General features: G+C 47.2%; 1 protein-coding gene across 1 annotated transcript in view; it reads left to right on the top strand.

Annotated features, from left to right (window-relative positions):
- Window positions 1-22033, top strand: part of ATAD5 (ATPase family AAA domain containing 5) — a 440833-nt gene that overhangs the window by 47961 nt on the left and 370839 nt on the right. Inside the window, exon 9 of the mRNA XM_078654387.1 lies at window positions 2341-2497. Coding sequence (XP_078510513.1) covers window positions 2341-2497 — 157 coding nt within the window. The remainder of the gene's footprint in view (window positions 1-2340; window positions 2498-22033) is intronic.

Here is a 22033-nt window from a genome sequence, read left to right as displayed (position 1 = left end):
AGCAACAACTGGAAAATCATTTTTTTAATCATGATTCCCCCCACCCCCTGCTTTCCCCCCCCTCCTCCACCCCCCCCTCCTCCACCCCCCCATCCCCCCCCTCCTCCACCCCCACCCCTCCGGTGCAGTCCTGGTATCTGAGCAGGCTGCATAGCTCTCTTGCATTATTTGAGAATACCTGGGAAGCAGTCATCTAACCAGACAGAATGTCTGTGACAAGTCAAGATGGCGACCTAGATAGACATTTGTCTTTCCTATCTGTATGGGCCTAAAAGTAAAGACGGCCCGTCTGGGAGACCTATAGCCTCTCCCAAGCACCAGCAATGACTGCTTGTAGCCTGACGCGCGCTCATTACATATGCGCCCGCTCTTTGGTGTCGAGCGGTGCAGTGACCTGCTAGCAGCAACGGCAAAGAAGCAGATCTATTGAGGAGAACTCCACTTGGTGGAGGCAGATGGGCATCCGAGTTAGCTATGTCCAGCTGAGTGAGGGATTTACGAAGAGCCCCATTTCAAGGTTGTGGTATACTGGGGACACCTGCAACAGTGATGCAGAGGAGTCTAGCACGCGCTCAGCTGGAGGCGGATATCAGTCTTTGAAGGGTTTGAGATAAAAGATGTGACCGTGACCATCTAGAAGTTTAGTGGGCAAGCATTTGATGTGAATGTTAGCGGGCCAAAACCAAAGTTATTTGGTTTCTACTGCACCAATGATTAAATAGTGACCATGAATGTCAGCGGGCTCTATTCTCTGGCTAACAGACTAGCTATATTATCTTCCCTGCGTATTGCGATAACTGTTTACTACAGGAAATACACTTACTAAAAGAAAAAGGCTGGGCTCTCGTGTTCCAAGTGGTTACAGGTACAGAGCTTTTCAGCAGACTGCCAAGTAAAGGAAGTGTTGTGTGTTCTTGTGTCTAGCAAATGTAGAGTCGTACTCTGTGAAACAGTAATGGAATTCACGCACTGACACGTGGATTGACAATGGATAGCAACACCTTTACGGTGACTTCAATTTATGTTCTTAATGAGGGACAAGAAATGTTCGTAAGGAAAGTGATACCCCAAATTATGCTTACCCTCGACAAAGACGTTTGAGTCTGAGGGAATTTCAACCTGGCTATGGACATCTCATTGGACACATCCACGCCCCTGCTGGGGCACATATGTAATTCTCACTGGGATGTAAGTTTTGGATGAAAGACAGAGTATACGACTTGTGGTGATTAGCACATCCTTGGGAAAGGGACTTTTCCTTCTCAACAGCGCATACAACTTCCCTTAGTTTAAAAATAAAAACAAGAGCTACAAGAAAGGTTCCCTCTAGCATGAGCAGAAAATTAAATTAGACACCAGGGGGGGTGTTAATCTATAGCACCCTGGGAAATAAACAGCACAGGCAAACTATGAGGAATTGCATACTCCGCAGTCGTGTTTGCATCCGCAGTCGTGTTTGCATTCTGGAGGGTTCCTCTAGCTAGGGTGGATTGCAGCTATCATGATTTCGCTCATTAGGTTCCTTTATTTAGCTCCGGTCCTCCCACTGCAACCACTGCTGAATACCTTTTTGTGGGCATTGTGGGGAGAAGGTTAGAAATGCCATAAACACTGTGTATCAGACCTTAATGAAGGAGGGCCAGGTATGCCCTTCATCTACGACTTTCCTATTGTGGAGTGCAGTTGAGGTTTGTTCTGGAGTGGAACAGGGAGGAAAACTAGAAGCACTGGTGCTTCGTGAACCAAGCAGAAGTTGGGGATCATGTTTTACCTGGACATGGATGGTGACTAGAGGGCTAGGTACAGGCAGTTCAAATGCTTGGACATCATGAAGCTAGTGGTTTGGCTTGGGGTTTATTTTAGGGCCAGGTTACAACTGTTTTTTATGGTGCAAATTCGGTGCTGAAATGTTCTTTGATAGAGAAGTGGGAAAGGGCATGATTAGACCAGCTAAGAGGTTGGTATTGAGTGATGTTGACGATTGATAGCTTGGAGTAGAGAAGTCATTATTGCTATATGCTGTGCACTGGTTGAGGGAACCTAAGGTTGTCTTGATCTTTTACCAGCTCCTTTCATGTACACAATCCATGAATCATTTACCTTAAAACTACATTTCCGAAAACTAATAAGCACTTTAAATTGCTCGTTAGTGTTGAACTTGTAGACTAACACCAGCTTCGTGTATGGTTTGGATCTCCCTTTATAGAGTGGATGTGAAACTTTTTATGTGGTATTCTTCAGGTTCGACTTATTCTTTTTAAAAAAGAATGTCACTATATTTTGGTGTGCAGTCCGTTTTCTGTGTATCGGCTAGTAATTCATATAATACATGACTTTCAGCAGTCGGGATGGAGAAAGGAATTTTCGTCAGTGGTCCTGAAATACTTGCTAGAAGAGATCCGCTCTTGTAACCCAGAGTTTCCTGTAAGAAGATTTTTGAGACAATTTCAAAAAAGGCGCACAGAAAACTGTTCACAACCTCTGACCAGTAAGGAAGGTAAGTCATTTTGAATTCAATAGTATACAAAACTAGGGTATGTAGATAATTCCTTAAAGGCTAAGCAAAGGCAAGTTTGTTTTTAATAGCATTTTCTATGGTAATAACCTAGAGGCAAATTTAGAGCTTGACATGTGGCCCACTGGTCTGTCTGTCAGTGGCGACTACTGCCACCACAGCCCTGAAGCAAGACCTCATACCACATTTTGTGACCACGCGGCAGATCTGTGTTTCCAGTGGAGCTACTATTGTGGTAAGTCGATTGAAAGCACTGATCATTGGTTCAGTTACAGGCATGTTTAATTTACTCACTCTGAAAAGTTTTTTGCTTTCTGAACGCCAACTACACAAGCAAGAGTTTATTTTAAAAGTCTGTCTTCTTAAACTGCTCTGCATGACGGTCACGAGTAGGGAAACAAGCAATGCACATCAACCCTTACTTGGCAGCCATGTGGCGGTCAGGCTGCCATATCAAGGGTTGATGCCATTGTAAACCAAGTGCTTTCCCCAACTGTAAATACAGTTAGGGGAAAAGTCAGTTTGGCAGTAGAAACTGATGCATTGTCGTCCTCAAAACCCACCACTCTCAAAGTGTGTGGCTGTGCGCGTGCGTAGCAGACAAGTGTAGTGTTTTTATTTGGTTTTTTTTATAAGCGCAATCTCCCAAGAATGTGTGTGCTGTTAAGCAAATCTGCTTGTGTAGTTGGCTGGTCTGTAAGGGAGCTTCTCCAAGTCAAACAGAAATCCTACATTCTAGAGAAAGCAAACAATTTGAAGATCCTAGTGTTTTTTTTTTTGTTTTTTTTTTTAACGGTTGACAATTACTACCATGTAGACTGTAATGAAACTAAAGACCAGAGGACAGGTTGAAAGGGGAAAGTGCCAGTACAATATCTTACCTCACCACTTGTACTTCAAGAATAGTCGATCCTAGTAGATAAAAATCAAAATGTGTATTGCAACATGGCTTCTTCGGTTTACAATTGTTCCGATTCAGAGTCTTCCACAATTTCTCAAAAATGTAAGTTTAGTTGCAGAAGTGATCTATTTCCAGCACCACACAAATTGGCTGTAAAATTGTAAAATCTGCAAATGATCCATCATGTTCCGAAAGGCTGCCAAGTATTTCAGTTCATCTGCCATGAAGCAAAATAGTGAATCTGGCTCTTTGTGCTTATGGAATATCAGTCCAAACCAAAAAAGTATTACAAACCATACCTCAAATTTAAAAGCTAAGTTTCATTTTTCAAGACTCTAGCTTTGCAGATGTTAAACCTTCAGCAGGGTTACTACATACTTGCGCATGTCCCAGTATGAGTTGAAAACAGTGCTGATCTTCCTCCTCATAGGTAATTAGCAGAAGAACTGTAAAATTCATAGAAGTAGCACATGAAGAAAACTTTGGCTTTCATTGACAACAAATATTTGTCAGGTCTTTGCAGATTAGTAGTGCGTTTACATCTACAAAGCACTACTGTGTGGCTATACAGGGTAGACAAGGAGCAGGGTACTGCAGAAATCTGTTGCTTACAACTCCCACTTCAAGCACACAGTAATGGATCAGGGAGTATTTGTTTGCAATAGACGCCAATCATGTGAACATGGATTCCTTTTTGTGTTGCAAAAAGAACCAAGTTACCTGTCTGCAAGAACTGCTCATGCGCAACCCTTTCATGTCCCTGGTGAAAATGACGGGTAGGACACAGATTGGCTTTCACAATGCGTTTTTCATTATATCCTTTACCTCAAACTTGATACAAAGTTTCTATTTGAGGACAGTTGCTAGATAGTGAGATTATGCACCACATGGATGTCTAGAATACTGCAGTACTGTGCTATTTAAGGGATTTGTAACAAATTGAAACGTTCTGTGATGGGTGAGTAATTGACTTTAACTATCTCCCAGAGATGTGTATAATCTTCTGCTAATTAGGGGCACGTAATTCTGTTTAAGTCTCAGTCTTCCTATGGAAAATGTGATTTAACATCCTAAGTGATAATTATTTGGTACTGGATGACAAAAAGTAATGACACTCCTAGTTCACTATGCAGTTAATCAACCGCAAAACCAAAACAGCACAAAATGGAAAACACACAGAGCGATAATACTTTCTGCCCCCAAACAGTGTTGCGGTGCTTGCAATTGAGGCTTTATAATTTAGAATAACATGGAGTTCTGTGGTGCAATGTTATGTCAAGGGAGGAATTTTGTACGGTCTCTGGTATTGTAAACGCCTATTGTTTTGTAATTCTCACAGTGCTTCCACTATGCAGTTAGACCACAGCAAAAGCAAGATATTACAAACTGAAAAAACCCACAGAACAGCAGGCCCTAGTACTTTATGTCCCCAAAGCAATGTTGCAGCGCTCAGACAGTAGGTATAATTTCCATTTACATGGAGTTCTGTGTTACAATTTTAAGCCAATGTAGGAATATAGTAAGGTGTCTGATATTATAAAAGCTTATTGTTTCCTAATTTCCACAGTACCTCATGTTCTTAATCAGGGCTCGAAAAACCCTTAAATTTTTACTAGACCGGCAGGTCTAGTAACTTTAATAATCTACTCGACCTAACTGTAATGTTCTTGATCTGTGAACTGGTCTCACATTGTGTGATCCTAGGCACATATTTTGTCTTATGGAGCCACTTTTTTCTTTATTATCACATAAGAGAGCACCTTCAAATATACAAGTTCACCATTTGTGCTGTACAAAATCTTTTTATTTACTAGACTAAATGTTCCATTTATAACCAGAATTGTGCCCATATATAGGGTACACATGATACCTGGCCTCTCTTAGTTCACTAATAGCATTGTCATCTGGGCAGGAGCAGTAATAATTCCCAGTTCATGTTCAAAAGCCACTTTTCATAATATATTAAGTATGATGTGGTCACGGTCCTGTACAGGACATATTTTCCTTTGAAATGGCCACAAAACTGTCCCACTAATATGTCGTTTTACTGATGATAGCGCATAAACAATGTTTGGAAATTGGGTTTCAGCAAAATATTTAACATTTGCACATCACCAACTCAAGTGTTCTAATTTGTTTTGTTCATATAAACATATTTTTATCAACACAGAATTACAAAAATGGGTCTTCATAACTAGTGAAATATATTTAAAATATTTGAACAGTTCACTTAGCTATTTGTGTTAGAAAAAAGCCTGATGTCTTACAGCCTTTCTTTTAACATGCTTTGCACAGTTCAGTTGTCACACAATTTACTTTACAAAATCCTCTAACTTTAGTCACAGAAAGAAAACTAAATGTAGGAAGACAAACTCACTTTTGACCACAGTCTCTAAAAGCCAGCAAATGTGACAAGATAACAAGATTTAGAGGCATTTTTTATTGCTTTTTCACTTTGTGAGCAATAATGATGCCTTTAAATCTTGTTATCTTGTCACATTTGCTCTGCTTCAGAGACGGAGGTCAAAAGTCAGTTGGTCTTTCTACATTTACTTTTTATTCTGTGACTGAAGTTAAGAGGATTTCCAACTTTCCTTTTAGGGTGAGTAGTACCTAAAAATAGCTATTATGAAAATGTAGCTGAAGGGAAGTTGTATGTAACAGCAGTTGGTGCTCAATGCAGCAATTGATTATTGGTTAATGGTATTGCTTTATGTCCTATCTCCCATGAGTTTACAGATACTTGACCCTGTGGCAAATGAGCTATGGTTGGGTATTTCTGGGAATGATTTTTATTATGCAGAACACGCTGTGAACCAAACCGCTTCTAACCTTCTTGTTAACAGTACTTCTAAGTGGGCATTTTTAAACCGTAACCTATATGGTTGAATGTGGTAAGGAGGTTTAAAGTAAGCTACAGGCTAAGACAGCTAATAATTGGGAAGTGACATTTTCTGAAACTGTGCTACTTTGAGAAGGTTTTGGAATTAAATTTGGGAAAGGTACAGAACTAAAGTTGTTTCTGCTGGGAAATGGGCCACATATGTAAAGCCCAGACAAAAAATCGTAATACTTAGTAGAACACTGTTTAGAAATGTTTAGCTAAACTATTTGTTGGGCAGTTTTCCTAATGTTCTGGCTAGAATAAAAATGTAAAACATCTTTTAATTGAATTTAAGCAATTACTTAGCTTACAATAACAAATTCAATAGCTGAAATCCCAGCTGGATGACGAAGGACATCCATGCATTACATTAACAATATTTAGCATTTTACATCAAACATGGAGGACATGGCACCTTGAAGTAGGCCACTCTCAGTATATGGTCCGAGGACTTCGAACATCCCACCACCCTCCCAAGCCCTGCAGTCCATGTGTCACATCATTGGTCTTTATATGTCCTCCATTGGCCCCACCCCGTGTTCCCTTTTTTTGGACATCTCTGTCCATTGTAAACCACCATTTCGGCTTGCTGTCACCAATCCAGATCAGTCACTCAATCTGCCACCCTGTAGGGACAAGCCGCTCCCCATGGTTACGCTATGTTTCTTTTGGCCACCCTGGCTGCAAGCAGCAACCATATTTTGCGATATTTGGGCCACACTTCCTCTATAGTCACACATACAAGGTATGTTCTGGCTAAAATTTGAACCATCATCCTAAATACATTTCACTTTCTATAACGTGGCGCCGTGATTGTGCTTGGGGATGAAAGTTATGTGGTGATAGATGCATTTTAACATGCATTCAGTACGCAATGTGTTGTATTGCTTTATCACCACCCTCGTGCAGATCGATGTACAACCCGTGCTCATATACATTCACTCTAATGCAAGAGTGTGAAGATGAGATCTATTTGCGTGTTGAAATTGATTCTGCCTGATACACTGATTGTAGGTCACAAAAGCACGTAAATCAGTGATTTTTTAAGGTATTGGTTCATTGCTGTCGGAGGGTGAATTACCTATTTTACTTATCCAACATGATTTGATTCATTTTTATTTATGCATGTATAAATTGTGTGTGTGTGTGTGTGTGTGTGTGTGTGTATATATATATATATATATATATATATATATATATATATATATATATATATATAATATGCGGTTGGTGCTCCAACAACGCCAGTGGGAACAGAACATGAGCAACCAACCGCTAGTATTCAGAGGAAGAGGTCGAGGCAGAATAACAGGTCGCTGCGGAAACAAACAAGGAGAGGAAGGAGAAAGCGAGGAGCAAGAAAAAATAGGCACACAAACCAGGAGTATGCGGCAGAGGAAAACATAGAAAGGGAATGTAGGAAGGTGGCTACCTGACTATGGTTACCCCAAATTTTTTGCCTGTGTTTAGCTGGTTTTTTGACTTAGTTGACCTGGTTCCCTGCTAATCAGGGCCCCAGGCCATCTGCTCTCTCTGTAAAATGGATTCCATGTACCCTAGGTACATACCACAATTGGAAATGGACTCCTTGTCAGCCCCTGTATAATGCACTATAGGTGCCCAGGGCATAGGAGCCACCAAGGCCTCCCAGGGGCTGCAGCATATCTTTTGCCACCCCTGGCTGGTTCTTAAATTGACACAACTGGCTGATCACTCAGCTGGGGTAAGGTGGTGTAATCACCCCTTGCTTAGATATAGTATACCTATATCTAAACCTATATCTGGACACATATTAACCTGTGAGCCACTCCTATGGAAGGCCTCATCAATCCTGGAGGCAGAGTGCGTGGTTTCATGTGAGATGGAGCTCTAGCATGAGCTGAGCCTGTCTGCAGCTGTCGGGAACAACTCCCTAAGCTGTTTCAGGATAATGCCGTACCATATACTCTTAAGTGCCTTATAATCCTCGCGGTTATATAGCAACTTTGGTTTGGCTTTATCAAAACATGTCGTGTAAGGTGTCATACGATTTGGAATACTATCCCCTCGCCAGTTCTGGCGACGGGGATAGCATTCCACCCCTCTAGAGGGGTAAGACATGTTGCTTTACTTAAATGCGGTTAATTTCTCCAAAGACCTTAGATCCACAAAATGGATGCCTCTGCCACAGACAAATGTCTGGACCCCTGCAGCTGACCGAAACTCGGCCAAATGGGGCCTGGACAAAGAGTTTCCTGTCACAGGAGGGTGTCACCGCCCTCCAGACAGGACATAGTGGATTGTAGCAGGGAGGTTTGAAAGAAACCAGACACTGCCTTGGGCGCACAAGGCTGCCCCTTGCATAATCCGGCCAAACCGGTTCTGGGGCACTCCAGCCCTCGTGCCAGGGCGGCCTGGATCAAAGGAAGGGGGTGTATCCACCCACTTCCTGGGTCCCACCCATAGGGGGGGACCTAGCAGGTAATCACGCCCCCCAGATTCGAATAAGAGTGGGAGCAGTGCCAATGCACATCAGATTTCCTGGAAGAAACATTAGAAACGAAACTCTGGACCCTTGGACCTCCATCTCAACGTGGAAGCCCGAAGAATCTCCCTTGTGGTCAAGGAGTGACCACCCTGCAGCAGCAGGCACCATCCAGCCCTCGACGTCTACTCAGTTGCAGTTCCCGCCGGAACTCGAGCGACTGAGATCGACGAGATCAAGCTTGCCTGCCTTCCAACAGCCCGATCCACAGTCCCTGCAGAGCTGAGACCCGTGGAGGCGACCGGAAGCGTGGGGCACGCCATCTTGAATTGACCACGAGACGCTGACCGTGCAGCCCACGAGTGACCCTCGAAGCTGTGCACCGGGGTTTGAGAAGCCCCCACCCTGAGCCACTCCTGAAACGAAGTTCAGCCCTCCACACTCGACGAGTGCTGCGTGGGGCCCTTCTGCTCCATTTGGCTCAACGCGTTGGCCCGGTCACTTGCCAGCCGGCTAGTGGCCCCTGTGCCGACGAAACTACAAAGAAGACTCGTGAATCTGGTTGCTCCAGATCCACACCAGCTCCCCTGAAAAGGAGCCCCGACTCTGACCTTCCTGGTCCGAGTGAGAAGCAATCTTCCGATTCCGCGTGGATTGCTCTTGCCAAGTGTTGTTTGCTCCAAACTTGAAGCCGACAGTGCCGACGGCGAGAGCCTGCGTGGGACAGATCGTGACCTGCTCCTGGACGTCGCAGATGCCCCAGAGCCCACGTGACAACGGAGAGGAGCTCCTCGACGACCACCTGATTGCGCCCGACATTGCCTGGTACCGTCCTGGTTCCACCCTGGTCACTGCTGAGTGACCCAGACTCTGTCCCCTCTGCTTTCAGGTACCCTAATTCTAATTTAATTCTAATTTAAAATATTTCTAGAGCGCAGCGTACACCTTGCGGTTTCTTGGCGCTAGGGGGATTGGCAACTGGGGGAGAGAGACCGGGAGAAAGGATAAGAGGAGATATTAAGAGAGTTTAAGAGGGGAAGGCATGACTGAAGAGGAACGTTTTCAGATCTCTACGAAAGGGGAGGTACTGAGTGGCAGAGCGGAGATGGTCAGGGAGTGAGTTCCAGAAAGTTGGAGCCAGGGTGGAGAAGCTGGCCCCGCCCCACTTTTTGCGTGTGAAGCGAGGGGTCTGAAGAAGGGACTTGGAGGAAGACCGAAGTTCTCTTGCAGGTACATACGGATTGATTAATGAAGAGATAAAAGCGGGGGCAGTGCCCTGGCGGGCCTGGAAGGCCATGCATCCGATCTTAAAAAGAGAGCGTTCTTTTACAGGGAGCCAGTGAAGCTCCCTGAGAAGGGGGGTGGAATGGTGATAACGAGGAAGGCCATACACCAGCCGGGCTGCCTGGTTCTGGATAATCTGAAGTCTACGCAAACTGTACGCGGGGATACCATGGTAAAGAGCGTTTGCGTAGTCCAGTCGCGATATCACTAGTGCGGCCATGATGATCTTAAGTGCCTGGGGGGAAAAGAAACGGGAAACAGTGCGGATAGTGCGGAGAGTGAGGAAACAAGAGGATACCACGGAACTGATTTGTGAATGGAGAGTGAGCTGGTTGTTTATTTTGACACCGAGTGTTTTGACTGTGGTGGAAGGGGTAGGTGCGGGGCCGAAAGAGGGGGGCCAAAAGAGAGAGTTCCAGGGGCTGGATGAACCACCAGTGAGAACCAGCTCGGTTTTATCCGGGTTCAGCTTAAGGTGGTTGTGGTTCATCCAGTCCCTGATGAATGTCATAGTTGACTGGAAGTTAGAGACAGAGAGAGGAGAAGGGGACAGATCAAAGATGAGCTGGAGGTCGTCCGCGTAATTATAGACGGTGACCTCCAGCTGCTGGAGTGCGAAAATGAGAGGAAAGATATAAAGATTGAAAAGCAAAGGGGAGAGAGAGGAACCCTGGGGGACACCGCAAGTGACAGGGAGAGGAGTGGCCGTGAAGTTGCCTAGCCGAACCGCCTGAGTGCGTTCCCTCAGAAAGGAGGAGAGCCAGACCAGAGCTGATCCCCCGATACCGGCCGCCTTGACACGGGTAAGTAAGATGGTATGGTCCACCGTGTCAAAGGCGGCGGAAAGATCAAGGAGGACCAGTGCCTGGTGTTTGTTCTCATCCATGCCCTTTCTGAGTTTGTCTAAGACTGCGACCACGACTGATTCGGTCGAATGCCTGGGACGGAACCCGGCTTGGCGGGATGCCAGTCCTCCATTTGCCTCAACATGGGCGCTGAGTGCCGCAGTGACGTGGCGTTCCATCACCTTGCCCAGAAAGGGTAACAGGGAGATGGGGCGATAATTGGCCGGGATGGAAGGGTCCGCGCCAAGTTTTTTCAGGATGGGCACTATTGTAGCTGCCTTTAGCACAGAGGGCACTACACCCTGTGCCAGAGAGCTGTTGAGGAAGGCGATGGGGGGGTCAGGGCAGCCGGAGTAAATTTGCTGCAGGACTCGTGCCGGGCAGACGTCCGCAGGAGACCCCGACTTCACTTTGGGAAGTATCTCCAGAAAAGAGTCCTGAGTGAGGGGGGGAATGGAGGTAAAAGGGCATCGAACGGAAGGGGGGGAGGGATCGACGAAGGCAGACGAGGGTGGTGGGATGTTGGTCTTGATGGTAGCAATTTTCTCTAAGAAGTAGGTATTAAGTTGGTCTCAGAGAGGCTGGGAAGGAGGAATTTGGGGCAAGGTTCGGTCCGAGAATGCCAGGTCATTCACTATGCCGAAGATTTCCCTGGGTTTGTTTTCTGCAGAAGTTATTTTTGAAGAAAAGTAGGAGGTTTTTGCAGCCAGGATTGCTGTTTTGTATTTGGCCAGTGCTAATAAAAAGTGGGTTTTTAATAAGGGACTGTAATTTTTCCTCCATTGCCTCTCCGCCTGTCGGGCGCTCAATTTGAGAACTTTTAGGTGGTCATTGAACCATCTGTTGGAGTCCTTAGGTCGGCGGATGGAAATGCGGCGTAAGGGCGCCACTGAGTCGCAGCCTCCAGCCAGCCAGGAGTTAATGGCATTGGCTTGAGAGGCAGATAAGCCAGCGAGAATGGGAGTGGAGTTGCGGAGTGAGGAGATCAAGGAGGGATAATCCAGTTTATTCCAATTCCGCGCCCAGGTGTTTTTGGTGTGCGGAGTTTTGGACGTCAGGTTGCGGGGAATGGAAAAGGAGATAAGGGTATGGTCGGACCATGGGCACGGCGAGACTGCAGCCGAAGCCACAAGGAGGTTAAGGGACCAAACCTGGTCCAGTATGTGCCCATGGGAATGAGTGGGGACGGATATGTGTGACACGAAGTTGAGGGATGAAAGGTAATCTGTAAATTCTTTAGAGGCTAAGCACTCATGTGGGTCTGAGGGCCAGTAATTGAAGTCTCCTAGCACCAAGACCGAGGCGTAGTTGACCCTTCGACTTGAGTCCACCCTTGGACTCCACCGGACACTTCATCTTCAACCCGCCTGCAGCCCTTTCAGCTTCAAGCACCAAGAGCCTGCGTGTCAAAACCCGACGCCACTTCGACCCTGTGCACCCACTTCCTGTGGGTGAGGTAACTTTGCTCCGCCGGTGTTCCCACACTGGTGCACATCTCTAGGGTCTGTGTGTTAAGTTTTGTTCCTCTAGGTTCAGCGGAAGTGTCCTTAAACTCTAACTTTACACTTTTTACGCACCATTGGTTAACATTGGTGCATGCGTGCGCTTTCCGCACTGCTCCCGAATCCCGAGGGCCATTCCCGACTTCAGCATTGCTTGTCCTGGCTGCTCCCAGCGATTCCCCAGGCCCTAGGCCTAACCACTGCTCGAGTGGCATCTCTTATACCACTTGTTTAGTATATGGTTTGAGTGGCCCCCTGCCCTCATCCATAATTGTGCAACTTGTATGTTTAAACAGTGCTTTTGATTTAACGCTTGTGCCCCTTTATTCATAAAGAATACTGGGGATTGTTTTTAGTAATAAACACATATATTTTTATAATATATACTTGTGTGGTGTCCTTTCATTTGATATTACAGGATTGTATGTGGTAAAACAGCTCGCTTAACACGACCTCTTAAGTTAAGCCTTTAGGCTGCTTAGTCCATGCTACCCCTAGGATAGCTTGTCTAATAAGGTTGACTTACAACCAGACACCATAAGGGATTGTTTTGTCTGATAATAGGTGGTTCCAGAATTGGAAACATCACCTATCAGGCCAACTTCTCACATTGGTGAGCAGCGGTGCGGATTTGAGCTTGCTGTTGTTTTACCATTGCAATCTTTGTATCAAATTGAAAGATCACATCAAGTACCTCTAGGTACATATAAATCAAAATCTTAGCATATTAAGTTCTACTGAACTTAGTAGTTGTAGATTAAAGGGATTAGCACACCCTGACTACAACTCACTAGTAAGGTACAGTAGGAAAACACTTAGTGTAGGTAGGTGCATCACTTACACCACACTAGAGTCATGTCTGACACAGGAAAAGCCTCAGGGTCTACTCCTGTGACAGTTGACCTTACCCAGGCAACTTTCAGCTATGACAAACTAACCCGAAAAGACTTGGTTGCCTTGTGCAAATCAAGAGGGTTAAAAAGGGGCAGAAGTCCCACCTGCCAAATCCTGGTAGCCATCCTAGAGCAGGATGACTTAGAAAGGGCAAAGGAAGCTTCCCTAGAGACAGGAAATGGAGGGAACCCCCCTGTAACTGATCCCCCTCAGGAGGAGGACGAGGAAGAAGAAGAGGAGGAGGAGGAGGACTCAGAAGTTGAGGACCCAGAAGATCAGGATCAGAGGGGTAGCCAGGTCCAAGTTGCCAGGCTTAACCAGGCCAACTTAGACCTACTGGGGAATGGAGAGGGCCAGCACCTCCCCAGATCCCAAAATGTTATTCTCCCAGGCAACAGAAGAGTGAGATCTCCCTCAGGGGACTCTCATATTTCTAGTGCCTCCAGAGAATCACAGAGAGGCATGACTGCTTCTCAAAAGCTAGAGCATAGGGCCAGAATGAGGGCTGTCAAACTCCAGATAGAGAGGGAGGAGGTAGCCTTGGCTCAAGCTAGACTTGCCTTGGCAAGAGAGCAAACATTGTGTGGCTTAGATGCCACTGGTGGCAGCAATATTCCTAAAGAGAAACCCAGGTCCTATGATAGTAGAAACCTGACAAAGATTGTGCCCCCCTACAAGGAAGGGGATGACATCCACAAGTGGATAACTGCTCTTGAGAGAGCCTGCATGGTACAGCAGGTTCCTGAGGAACAGTGGGCAGCAATCTTATGGTACTCCTTTTCAGAGAAAGGGAGAGATAAGCTCCTCACTGTCAGACATGAGGATGCAAACAATTACAAAGTCCTGAAGAGTGTCCTAATAGATGGGTTTGGCCTAACCACTGAACAGTACAGGTTGAAGTTCAGAGACACCCAGAAGACACAGACTCAGGACTGGACTGATTTTGTTGATTGTGCAACTAAGGCTCTGGAGGGTTGGCTACATGGCAGCAAAGTACATGACTTTACAGGATTGTATAATTTGATTATGAGGGAGCAGATCCTAAGTAATTGTCAGAACCAGCTCTTACACCAGCACCTGGTGGACTCTGATCTGACCTCTCCCCAAGAATTGGGAAAGAAGGCAGACAAATGGGTCAGAACCAGGATTAGGCCTAAGAATCAGGACAGTAACCAGAAGAAGGAGTCTACCAAGCCTCAAGATAAGGGTGGGGATAAAAATAAAGAAAATACTTCCCCAGGGCCCCAAAACTCCAAGAATGGGGGTGGGTCCCAAGACACTTCTTCAACTGAGAAAAAGCCTTATTGTTATGCCTGTAAACAGGTTGGGCATTACAAAACAGACAACTGTTGTCCCAAGAATAACAATAAAGAAAATATACCTCCAAAGCCAGCTCCAACACCTCCTGTTACTGTCAGCAGGAATCCCCCAGGAAGTGGGAGCACACCCAGGAATCTGGGTGGGTTTACTTTTGGAGCCCAGGAGGACCCTGGCCTATCCAGGTCCCCCTCCCCAAATGATCTTGTTTATGAGACTGGCAGGGGGTTTGCCAACTTCTCTGATTGCCCAAATACTTTGAGCAAATATAGACAAGAACCCATCATCAATGGTTTGAAAGTTGAAGCTTTTAGAGACACAGGGGCTAGCATCACCATGGTGGCTGACTGTATAGTCCCCTCTAAGCAACTTTTACCTGGTGCCACATACCAGGTAACAAACATTGATGGCATCAAAACAAATCATCCCATGGCAGTAGTAAGTCTCAGCTGGGGAGGTGTCATTGGCCCAAAGAGAGTGGCAGTGTCATCAAACTTGCCTGTAGACTGCCTACTTGGTAATGATTTGGAAATCTCAGCCTGGGCTGAGGTTGAACAGGAAATCCATTCTAGAATGGTAAATTCCAATGGAAAGGTTAGTGGGGCTGTAATGGCTACAGCCCCAATCCAAGATGTCCTTCCTGAAAAGGTTGGTAGGGCTGAGAAACTCTCTGCCCCATCTTTAGCAAAAGCTCTTCCTGAACAGAATAGCAAAGCTGTTATGATAACAGCAGAAACCCAAACTGAGTCTCCTCCTGAAAAGGTTGGTGGGGCTGTGATGGCCACAGCCCAAACTCAAACTGATATGTGTGTTGTGAAGCCTGAAATGATGGATAACTCCACACAAACTGAGAGCATGGAGGAGGAAGAGAAATCTCCCCCTCACCAGACTTTACCCCTGATGAAGGAACTGCCCCAGAGGTTGTTAGGCCTGGCCTGACAGAGCCTCTGATGGTGGTGGACCCTTCTCAGGTGGGACCCAGTCTGGAGCAGGTAACCTGCCCCTCTCTACCTTGCCTTAGCCAGCCCAGGGCTGCAGAGGACAAGAAGGACAGTGAGACCCAGAGGGCCCCCTGTCAAATAAAGCACCCCCATCAACAGATTAGGGGCACCAAAACTAGTAGCCCTAGTGAGGTGAAAACTTTAAAAACTCCTGAGGGAGCCCCCTTAAAAACAGTTAGGGACCTCCCACAGATGGATTCTGTTGGGCACAGCCAAACCTGGGACCCAAAGGGCCCAAACCTGAACTGTCCCTCCAGCAAGCCAAACAGAGGGACCCAGCCTCCAGCTTTAGGTAGCCAGAGGTTGACCCTGAGAGCACAGTGCAACTCAGTTAAAGAAAGAAAGGCACACATGGTGGAAGATAATTGGAGGAAGCTAAGCCCTAAATTAGTAGAGCCTCACTTCAATACTCCATATCCAAACCAGCCTTTGACTTTGCATAAACACACCCAAGGTAGTGATTCCCTATGGTGGAGACCCTCTAATACCCCAAGGGTGAGGGACTGCTTAGTGGACCATGAGACAGGGGGTACCCATGCTAGTGCAGGTACTTCCTTATATGGCCACTCAGGCAATATAGGCTTACCTGGCCAAGGATAGCCTTATCTCCTTTCGTTTGGGGGGGGGGGGGGGGGGGGTTATGTAGGAAGGTGGCTACCTGACTATGGTTACCCCAAATTTTTTGCCTGTGTTTAGCTGGTTTTTTGACTTAGTTGACCTGGTTCCCTGCTAATCAGGGCCCCAGGCCATCTGCTCTCTCTGTAAAATGGATTCCATGTACCCTAGGTACATACCACAATTGGAAATGGACTCCTTGTCAGCCCCTGTATAATGCACTATAGGTGCCCAGGGCATAGGAGCCACCAAGGCCTCCCAGGGGCTGCAGCATATCTTTTGCCACCCCTGGCTGGTTCTTAAATTGACACAACTGGCTGATCACTCAGCTGGGGGTAAGGTGGTGTAATCACCCCTTGCTTAGATATAGTATACCTATATCTAAACCTATATCTGGACACATATTAACCTGTGAGCCACTCCTATGGAAGGCCTCATCAATCCTGGAGGCAGAGTGCGTGGTTTCATGTGAGATGGAGCTCTAGCATGAGCTGAGCCTGTCTGCAGCTGTCGGGAACAACTCCCTAAGCTGTTTCAGGATAATGCCGTACCATATACTCTTAAGTGCCTTATAATCCTCGCGGTTATATAGCAACTTTGGTTTGGCTTTATCAAAACATGTCGTGTAAGGTGTCATACGATTTGGAATACTATCCCCTCGCCAGTTCTGGCGACGGGGATAGCATTCCACCCCTCTAGAGGGGTAAGACATGTTGCTTTACTTAAATGCGGTTAATTTCTCCAAAGACCTTAGATCCACAAAATGGATGCCTCTGCCACAGACAAATGTCTGGACCCCTGCAGCTGACCGAAACTCGGCCAAATGGGGCCTGGACAAAGAGTTTCCTGTCACAGGAGGGTGTCACCGCCCTCCAGACAGGAGATAGTGGATTGTAGCAGGGAGGTTTGAAAGAAACCAGACACTGCCTGGGGCGCACAAGGCTGCCCCTTGCATAATCCGGCCAAACCGGTTCTGGGGCACTCCAGCCCTCGTGCCAGGGCGGCCTGGATCAAAGGAAGGGGGTGTATCCACCCACTTCCTGGGTCCCACCCATAGGGGGGGACCTAGCAGGTAATCACGCCCCCCAGATTCGAATAAGAGTGGGAGCAGTGCCAATGCACATCAGATTTCCTGGAAGAAACATTAGAAACGAAACTCTGGACCCTTGGACCTCCATCTCAACGTGGAAGCCCGAAGAATCTCCCTTGTGGTCAAGGAGTGACCACCCTGCAGCAGCAGGCACCATCCAGCCCTCGACGTCTACTCAGTTGCAGTTCCCGCCGGAACTCGAGCGACTGAGATCGACGAGATCAAGCTTGCCTGCCTTCCAACAGCCCGATCCACAGTCCCTGCAGAGCTGAGACCCGTGGAGGCGACCGGAAGCGTGGGGCACGCCATCTTGAATTGACCACGAGACGCTGACCGTGCAGCCCACGAGTGACCCTCGAAGCTGTGCACCGGGGTTTGAGAAGCCCCCACCCTGAGCCACTCCTGAAACGAAGTTCAGCCCTCCACACTCGACGAGTGCTGCGTGGGGCCCTTCTGCTCCATTTGGCTCAACGCGTTGGCCCGGTCACTTGCCAGCCGGCTAGTGGCCCCTGTGCCGACGAAACTACAAAGAAGACTCGTGAATCTGGTTGCTCCAGATCCACACCAGCTCCCCTGAAAAGGAGCCCCGACTCTGACCTTCCTGGTCCGAGTGAGAAGCAATCTTCCGATTCCGCATGGATTGCTCTTGCCAAGTGTTGTTTGCTCCAAACTTGAAGCCGACAGTGCCGACGGCGAGAGCCTGCGTGGGACAGATCGTGACCTGCTCCTGGACGTCGCAGATGCCCCAGAGCCCACGTGACAGCGGAGAGGAGCTCCTCGACGACCACCTGATTGCGCCCGACATTGCCTGGTTCCGTCCTGGTTCCACCCTGGTCACTGCTGAGTGACCCAGACTCTGTCCCCTCTGCTTTCAGGTACCCTAATTCTAATTTAATTCTAATTTAAAATATTTCTAGAGCGCAGCGTACACCTTGCGGTTTCTTGGCGCTAGGGGGATTGGCAACTGGGGGAGAGAGACCGGGAGAAAGGATAAGAGGAGATATTAAGAGAGTTTAAGAGGGGAAGGCATGACTGAAGAGGAACGTTTTCAGATCTCTACGAAAGGGGAGGTACTGAGTGGCAGAGCGGAGATGGTCAGGGAGTGAGTTCCAGAAAGTTGGAGCCAGGGCGGAGAAGCTGGCCCCGCCCCACTTTTTGCGTGTGAAGCGAGGGGTCTGAAGAAGGGACTTGGAGGAAGACCGAAGTTCTCTTGCAGGTACATACGGATTGATTAATGAAGAGATAAAAGCGGGGGCAGTGCCCTGGCGGGCCTGGAAGGCCATGCATCCGATCTTAAAAAGAGAGCGTTCTTTTACAGGGAGCCAGTGAAGCTCCCTGAGAAGGGGGGTGGAATGGTGATAACGAGGAAGGCCATACACCCTGCTGAGTCACCCAGACTCTGTCCCCTCTGCTTTCAGGTACCCTTCGACTTGAGTCCACCCTTGGACTCCACCGGACACTTCATCGTCAACCCGCCTGCAGCCCTTTCAGCTTCAAGCACCAAGAGCCTGCGTGTCAAAACCCGACGCCACTTCGACCCTGTGCACCCACTTCCTGTGGGTGAGGTAACTTTGCTCCGCCGGTGTTCCCACACTGGTGCACATCTCTAGGGTCTGTGTGTTAAGTTTTGTTCCTCTAGGTTCAGCGGAAGTGTCCTTAAACTCTAACTTTACACTTTTTACGCACCATTGGTTAACATTGGTGCATGCGTGCGCTTTCCGCACTGCTCCCGAATCCCGAGGGCCATTCCCGACTTCAGCATTGCTTGTCCTGACTGCTCCCAGCGATTCCCCAGGCCCTAGGCCTAACCACTGCTCGAGTGGCATCTCTTATACCACTTGTTTAGTATATGGTTTGAGTGGCCCCCTGCCCTCATCCATAATTGTGCAACTTGTATGTTTAAACAGTGCTTTTGATTTAACGCTTGTGCCCCTTTATTCATAAAGAATACTGGGGATTGTTTTTAGTAATAAACACATATATTTTTATAATATATACTTGTGTGGTGTCCTTTCATTTGATATTACAGGATTGTATGTGGTAAAACAGCTCGCTTAACACGACCTCTTAAGTTAAGCCTTTAGGCTGCTTAGTCCATGCTACCCCTAGGATAGCTTGTCTAATAAGGTTGACTTACAACCAGACACCATAAGGGATTGTTTGGTCTGATAATAGGTGGTTCCAGAATTGGAAACATCACCTATCAGGCCAACTTCTCACAGGGAAGAAAAAGAAGAAAAAGACATGGAAGACTTTTTTTTATATATTTCTTTATATTATAACAAGGCATCAATAAACACAGCGGTGCATATTACAGAAGAGGGTCAATCAGCGTCACACTCAATACAAAAAATCTTGGTTATGGAGTGGGGAGGGGAGCCATACATCGATATCTTAAACGCTTATACATGGGGAAGTCGGAACATCAAGGACTACATTTGCAGGTGGTGCACAAATATTCCCTCTGTATTCATTCCAAGGACCCCAAATATTATTCCACTTCCGAGGACGACCCCTTGCCAGGTAAACAGTTTTTTCACGGAAAATACACCAATCCATACTTTCTTTCCATGCCTCTATCGTTGGCGGCCTGTCAGAACCCCACAGTTGTGCTACATTTCGCTTAGCGATCAGGGTCCCTAATGTGACCCATTGGTTCTGTGCAGTATTTAAATCCGTGGGCTCCCAGATATTTAGCAGGCATCTCCTAGCCTCCGGCAAGAGAGCCACCCCTGTCACTTCATGCATAACATTGTGATCGGAGCCCCAATAATTCACCATATGTCGACATTCCCAGATGATATGAATGAACGTTCCCAATAGGCCACATCCCCGCTTACACAAACCCACGTCCGCTAGACCCATTTTAATCAAACGCAGACCCGTGACATAAACTCTGGAGTATCTTAAGCTGGACAAGTCTCAGTCTTGCTGGAATCGCGACCTCCTTCGGAGAGGAGATTGCCGATTGCCAGTCCTCATCATCAATTTCGAGGCCATCTCGGGTCCACCTCTCCCTCAGATCTACCAGAAGATCAACTCTGTGATTAATCAGTTTTTTATAAACAAGAGAAATGGTGCGATCGGCAGATGTCCATCTAGTATACGGTCCTCCAAGGGGGATGCCTCCGGTATCCCCTCCCCCTCGGGGAAGACCGATCGCAGTGAATGTCTGACCTGCGCATAACGAAAATACTCCGTACCACTCAGCTCATATTCCGTTTGTAGGTCAGCAAATGACTTAATCTTTCCCTTCACCGAGAGATCACCTACAGTGGTTATTCCAATCAGTTCCCATTTATCAAAACCCTTCGTGTTCCATAGCTTGCCAAACCTATCTGAACCAAAGATTGGGGCAGCTAAAGTCAAGCGGTCCTTCCAACTAAGCGAATTAGTAACATCATGCCATATGCGTACCGCCACCCTAGTCGGCCCCGTCAGGGTTTTCTCAACTGATCTAGTGTACTGTGTACTGTGCTCTGCTATAATTGCCACCCGGAAGTACCCACTTATCCATGGCATAGCCGGGATCAGCATCAGATCCATAGGTACCATGATTTATAGCCCCTAGCTGCGACGCCCAATAATATCTCTTGATGTCTGGGAGGGCGATCCCTCCGTCGTACCACGGGAGCGTTAGCTTAGCCAACGCTATACGCGGCCTGCTGTCCCAGGGTAGCTGACGCTGCAAACCCTCCACTTCGCGGAAATAGCTTGCAGCCACCATCTAAGGTGTTTTGGAGGGCATAAAGGAAATGCGGCAGGGACATCATTTTAAAAAGGGCCGCCCGTCCCAACATCGAAAGTGGAAGTCTCTGCCATCCAACCACATCACTTTTCAGCCGAGCCAATGGAGGAAGAAGTTTTCGCTCATACCGGATCGTAGGATCCATGGAAATATAGACACCAAGAATTTGAACCCTTCCCTTGCAATTTGGATGGGACAATTCCGAGGCAAAACGGGGGTGTCACCATGCAAGACATACAAATAAGATTTCTCCAATAATAATCAGTCCCGAATTTCTGCCATATGACGCCAACACATCACAGAGAGCTATTAGAGACTTCCTCGGAGAGGAAAGATAAAGCAAGATATCGTCAGCGTATAAAGAGATCCGATCCTCAAACTGCGGAGACCAACGAATACCCCTGATCGAGGGCTCCCAGTGGAGCCAAGCCGCTAATGGCTCGAGAGCCAGCGAAAACAGAAGAGGGGAGAGTGGGCAGCCCTGCCTAGTGCCCCGCCCAAGACAAAATGGCGCCGAGACACGACCGTTAACGACTACCTGTGTGAGTGGCTCAGTATACAATAGGCGTACCCAACTAATGAACTCCAGACCAAAACCAAACTTAGCCAGAACAGCCCATAAATATGGCCATTCCACCGGATCAAAATCCATCATCGCGTCGAGTGACGCCACGATTGCAGGCTCCTGCAAGGTATGAGCCCTCGCAAGAACCCCATGTAATCGCCTCAGGTTCAAGGCCGTATTTCGATGTGGAATAAATCCCGATTGATCGGGATGGACGAGCTCACCAATGACTTTGATCAATCTTTTGGACAGTATTTTGGCCAGTATCTTGGGCTCCGAGTTCAACAATGAGATCGGCCTGTACGAAGCGCAGCTAGTTCTGGGCTTCCCTTCCTTATGTATCCCTACAATCGACGCCAGACTCAGATACCGGGGGAGAACACCACACTCTCGGGACTCCAAAAACAT

The sequence above is a fragment of the Lissotriton helveticus genome, chromosome 7 (assembly GCF_964261635.1).
Source record: "Lissotriton helveticus chromosome 7, aLisHel1.1, whole genome shotgun sequence".
Taxonomy (NCBI): domain Eukaryota; kingdom Metazoa; phylum Chordata; class Amphibia; order Caudata; family Salamandridae; genus Lissotriton; species Lissotriton helveticus.
The sequence above is the reverse complement of the archived record's forward strand: the minus strand, read 5'-3'. Positions and strand labels throughout refer to the sequence as shown.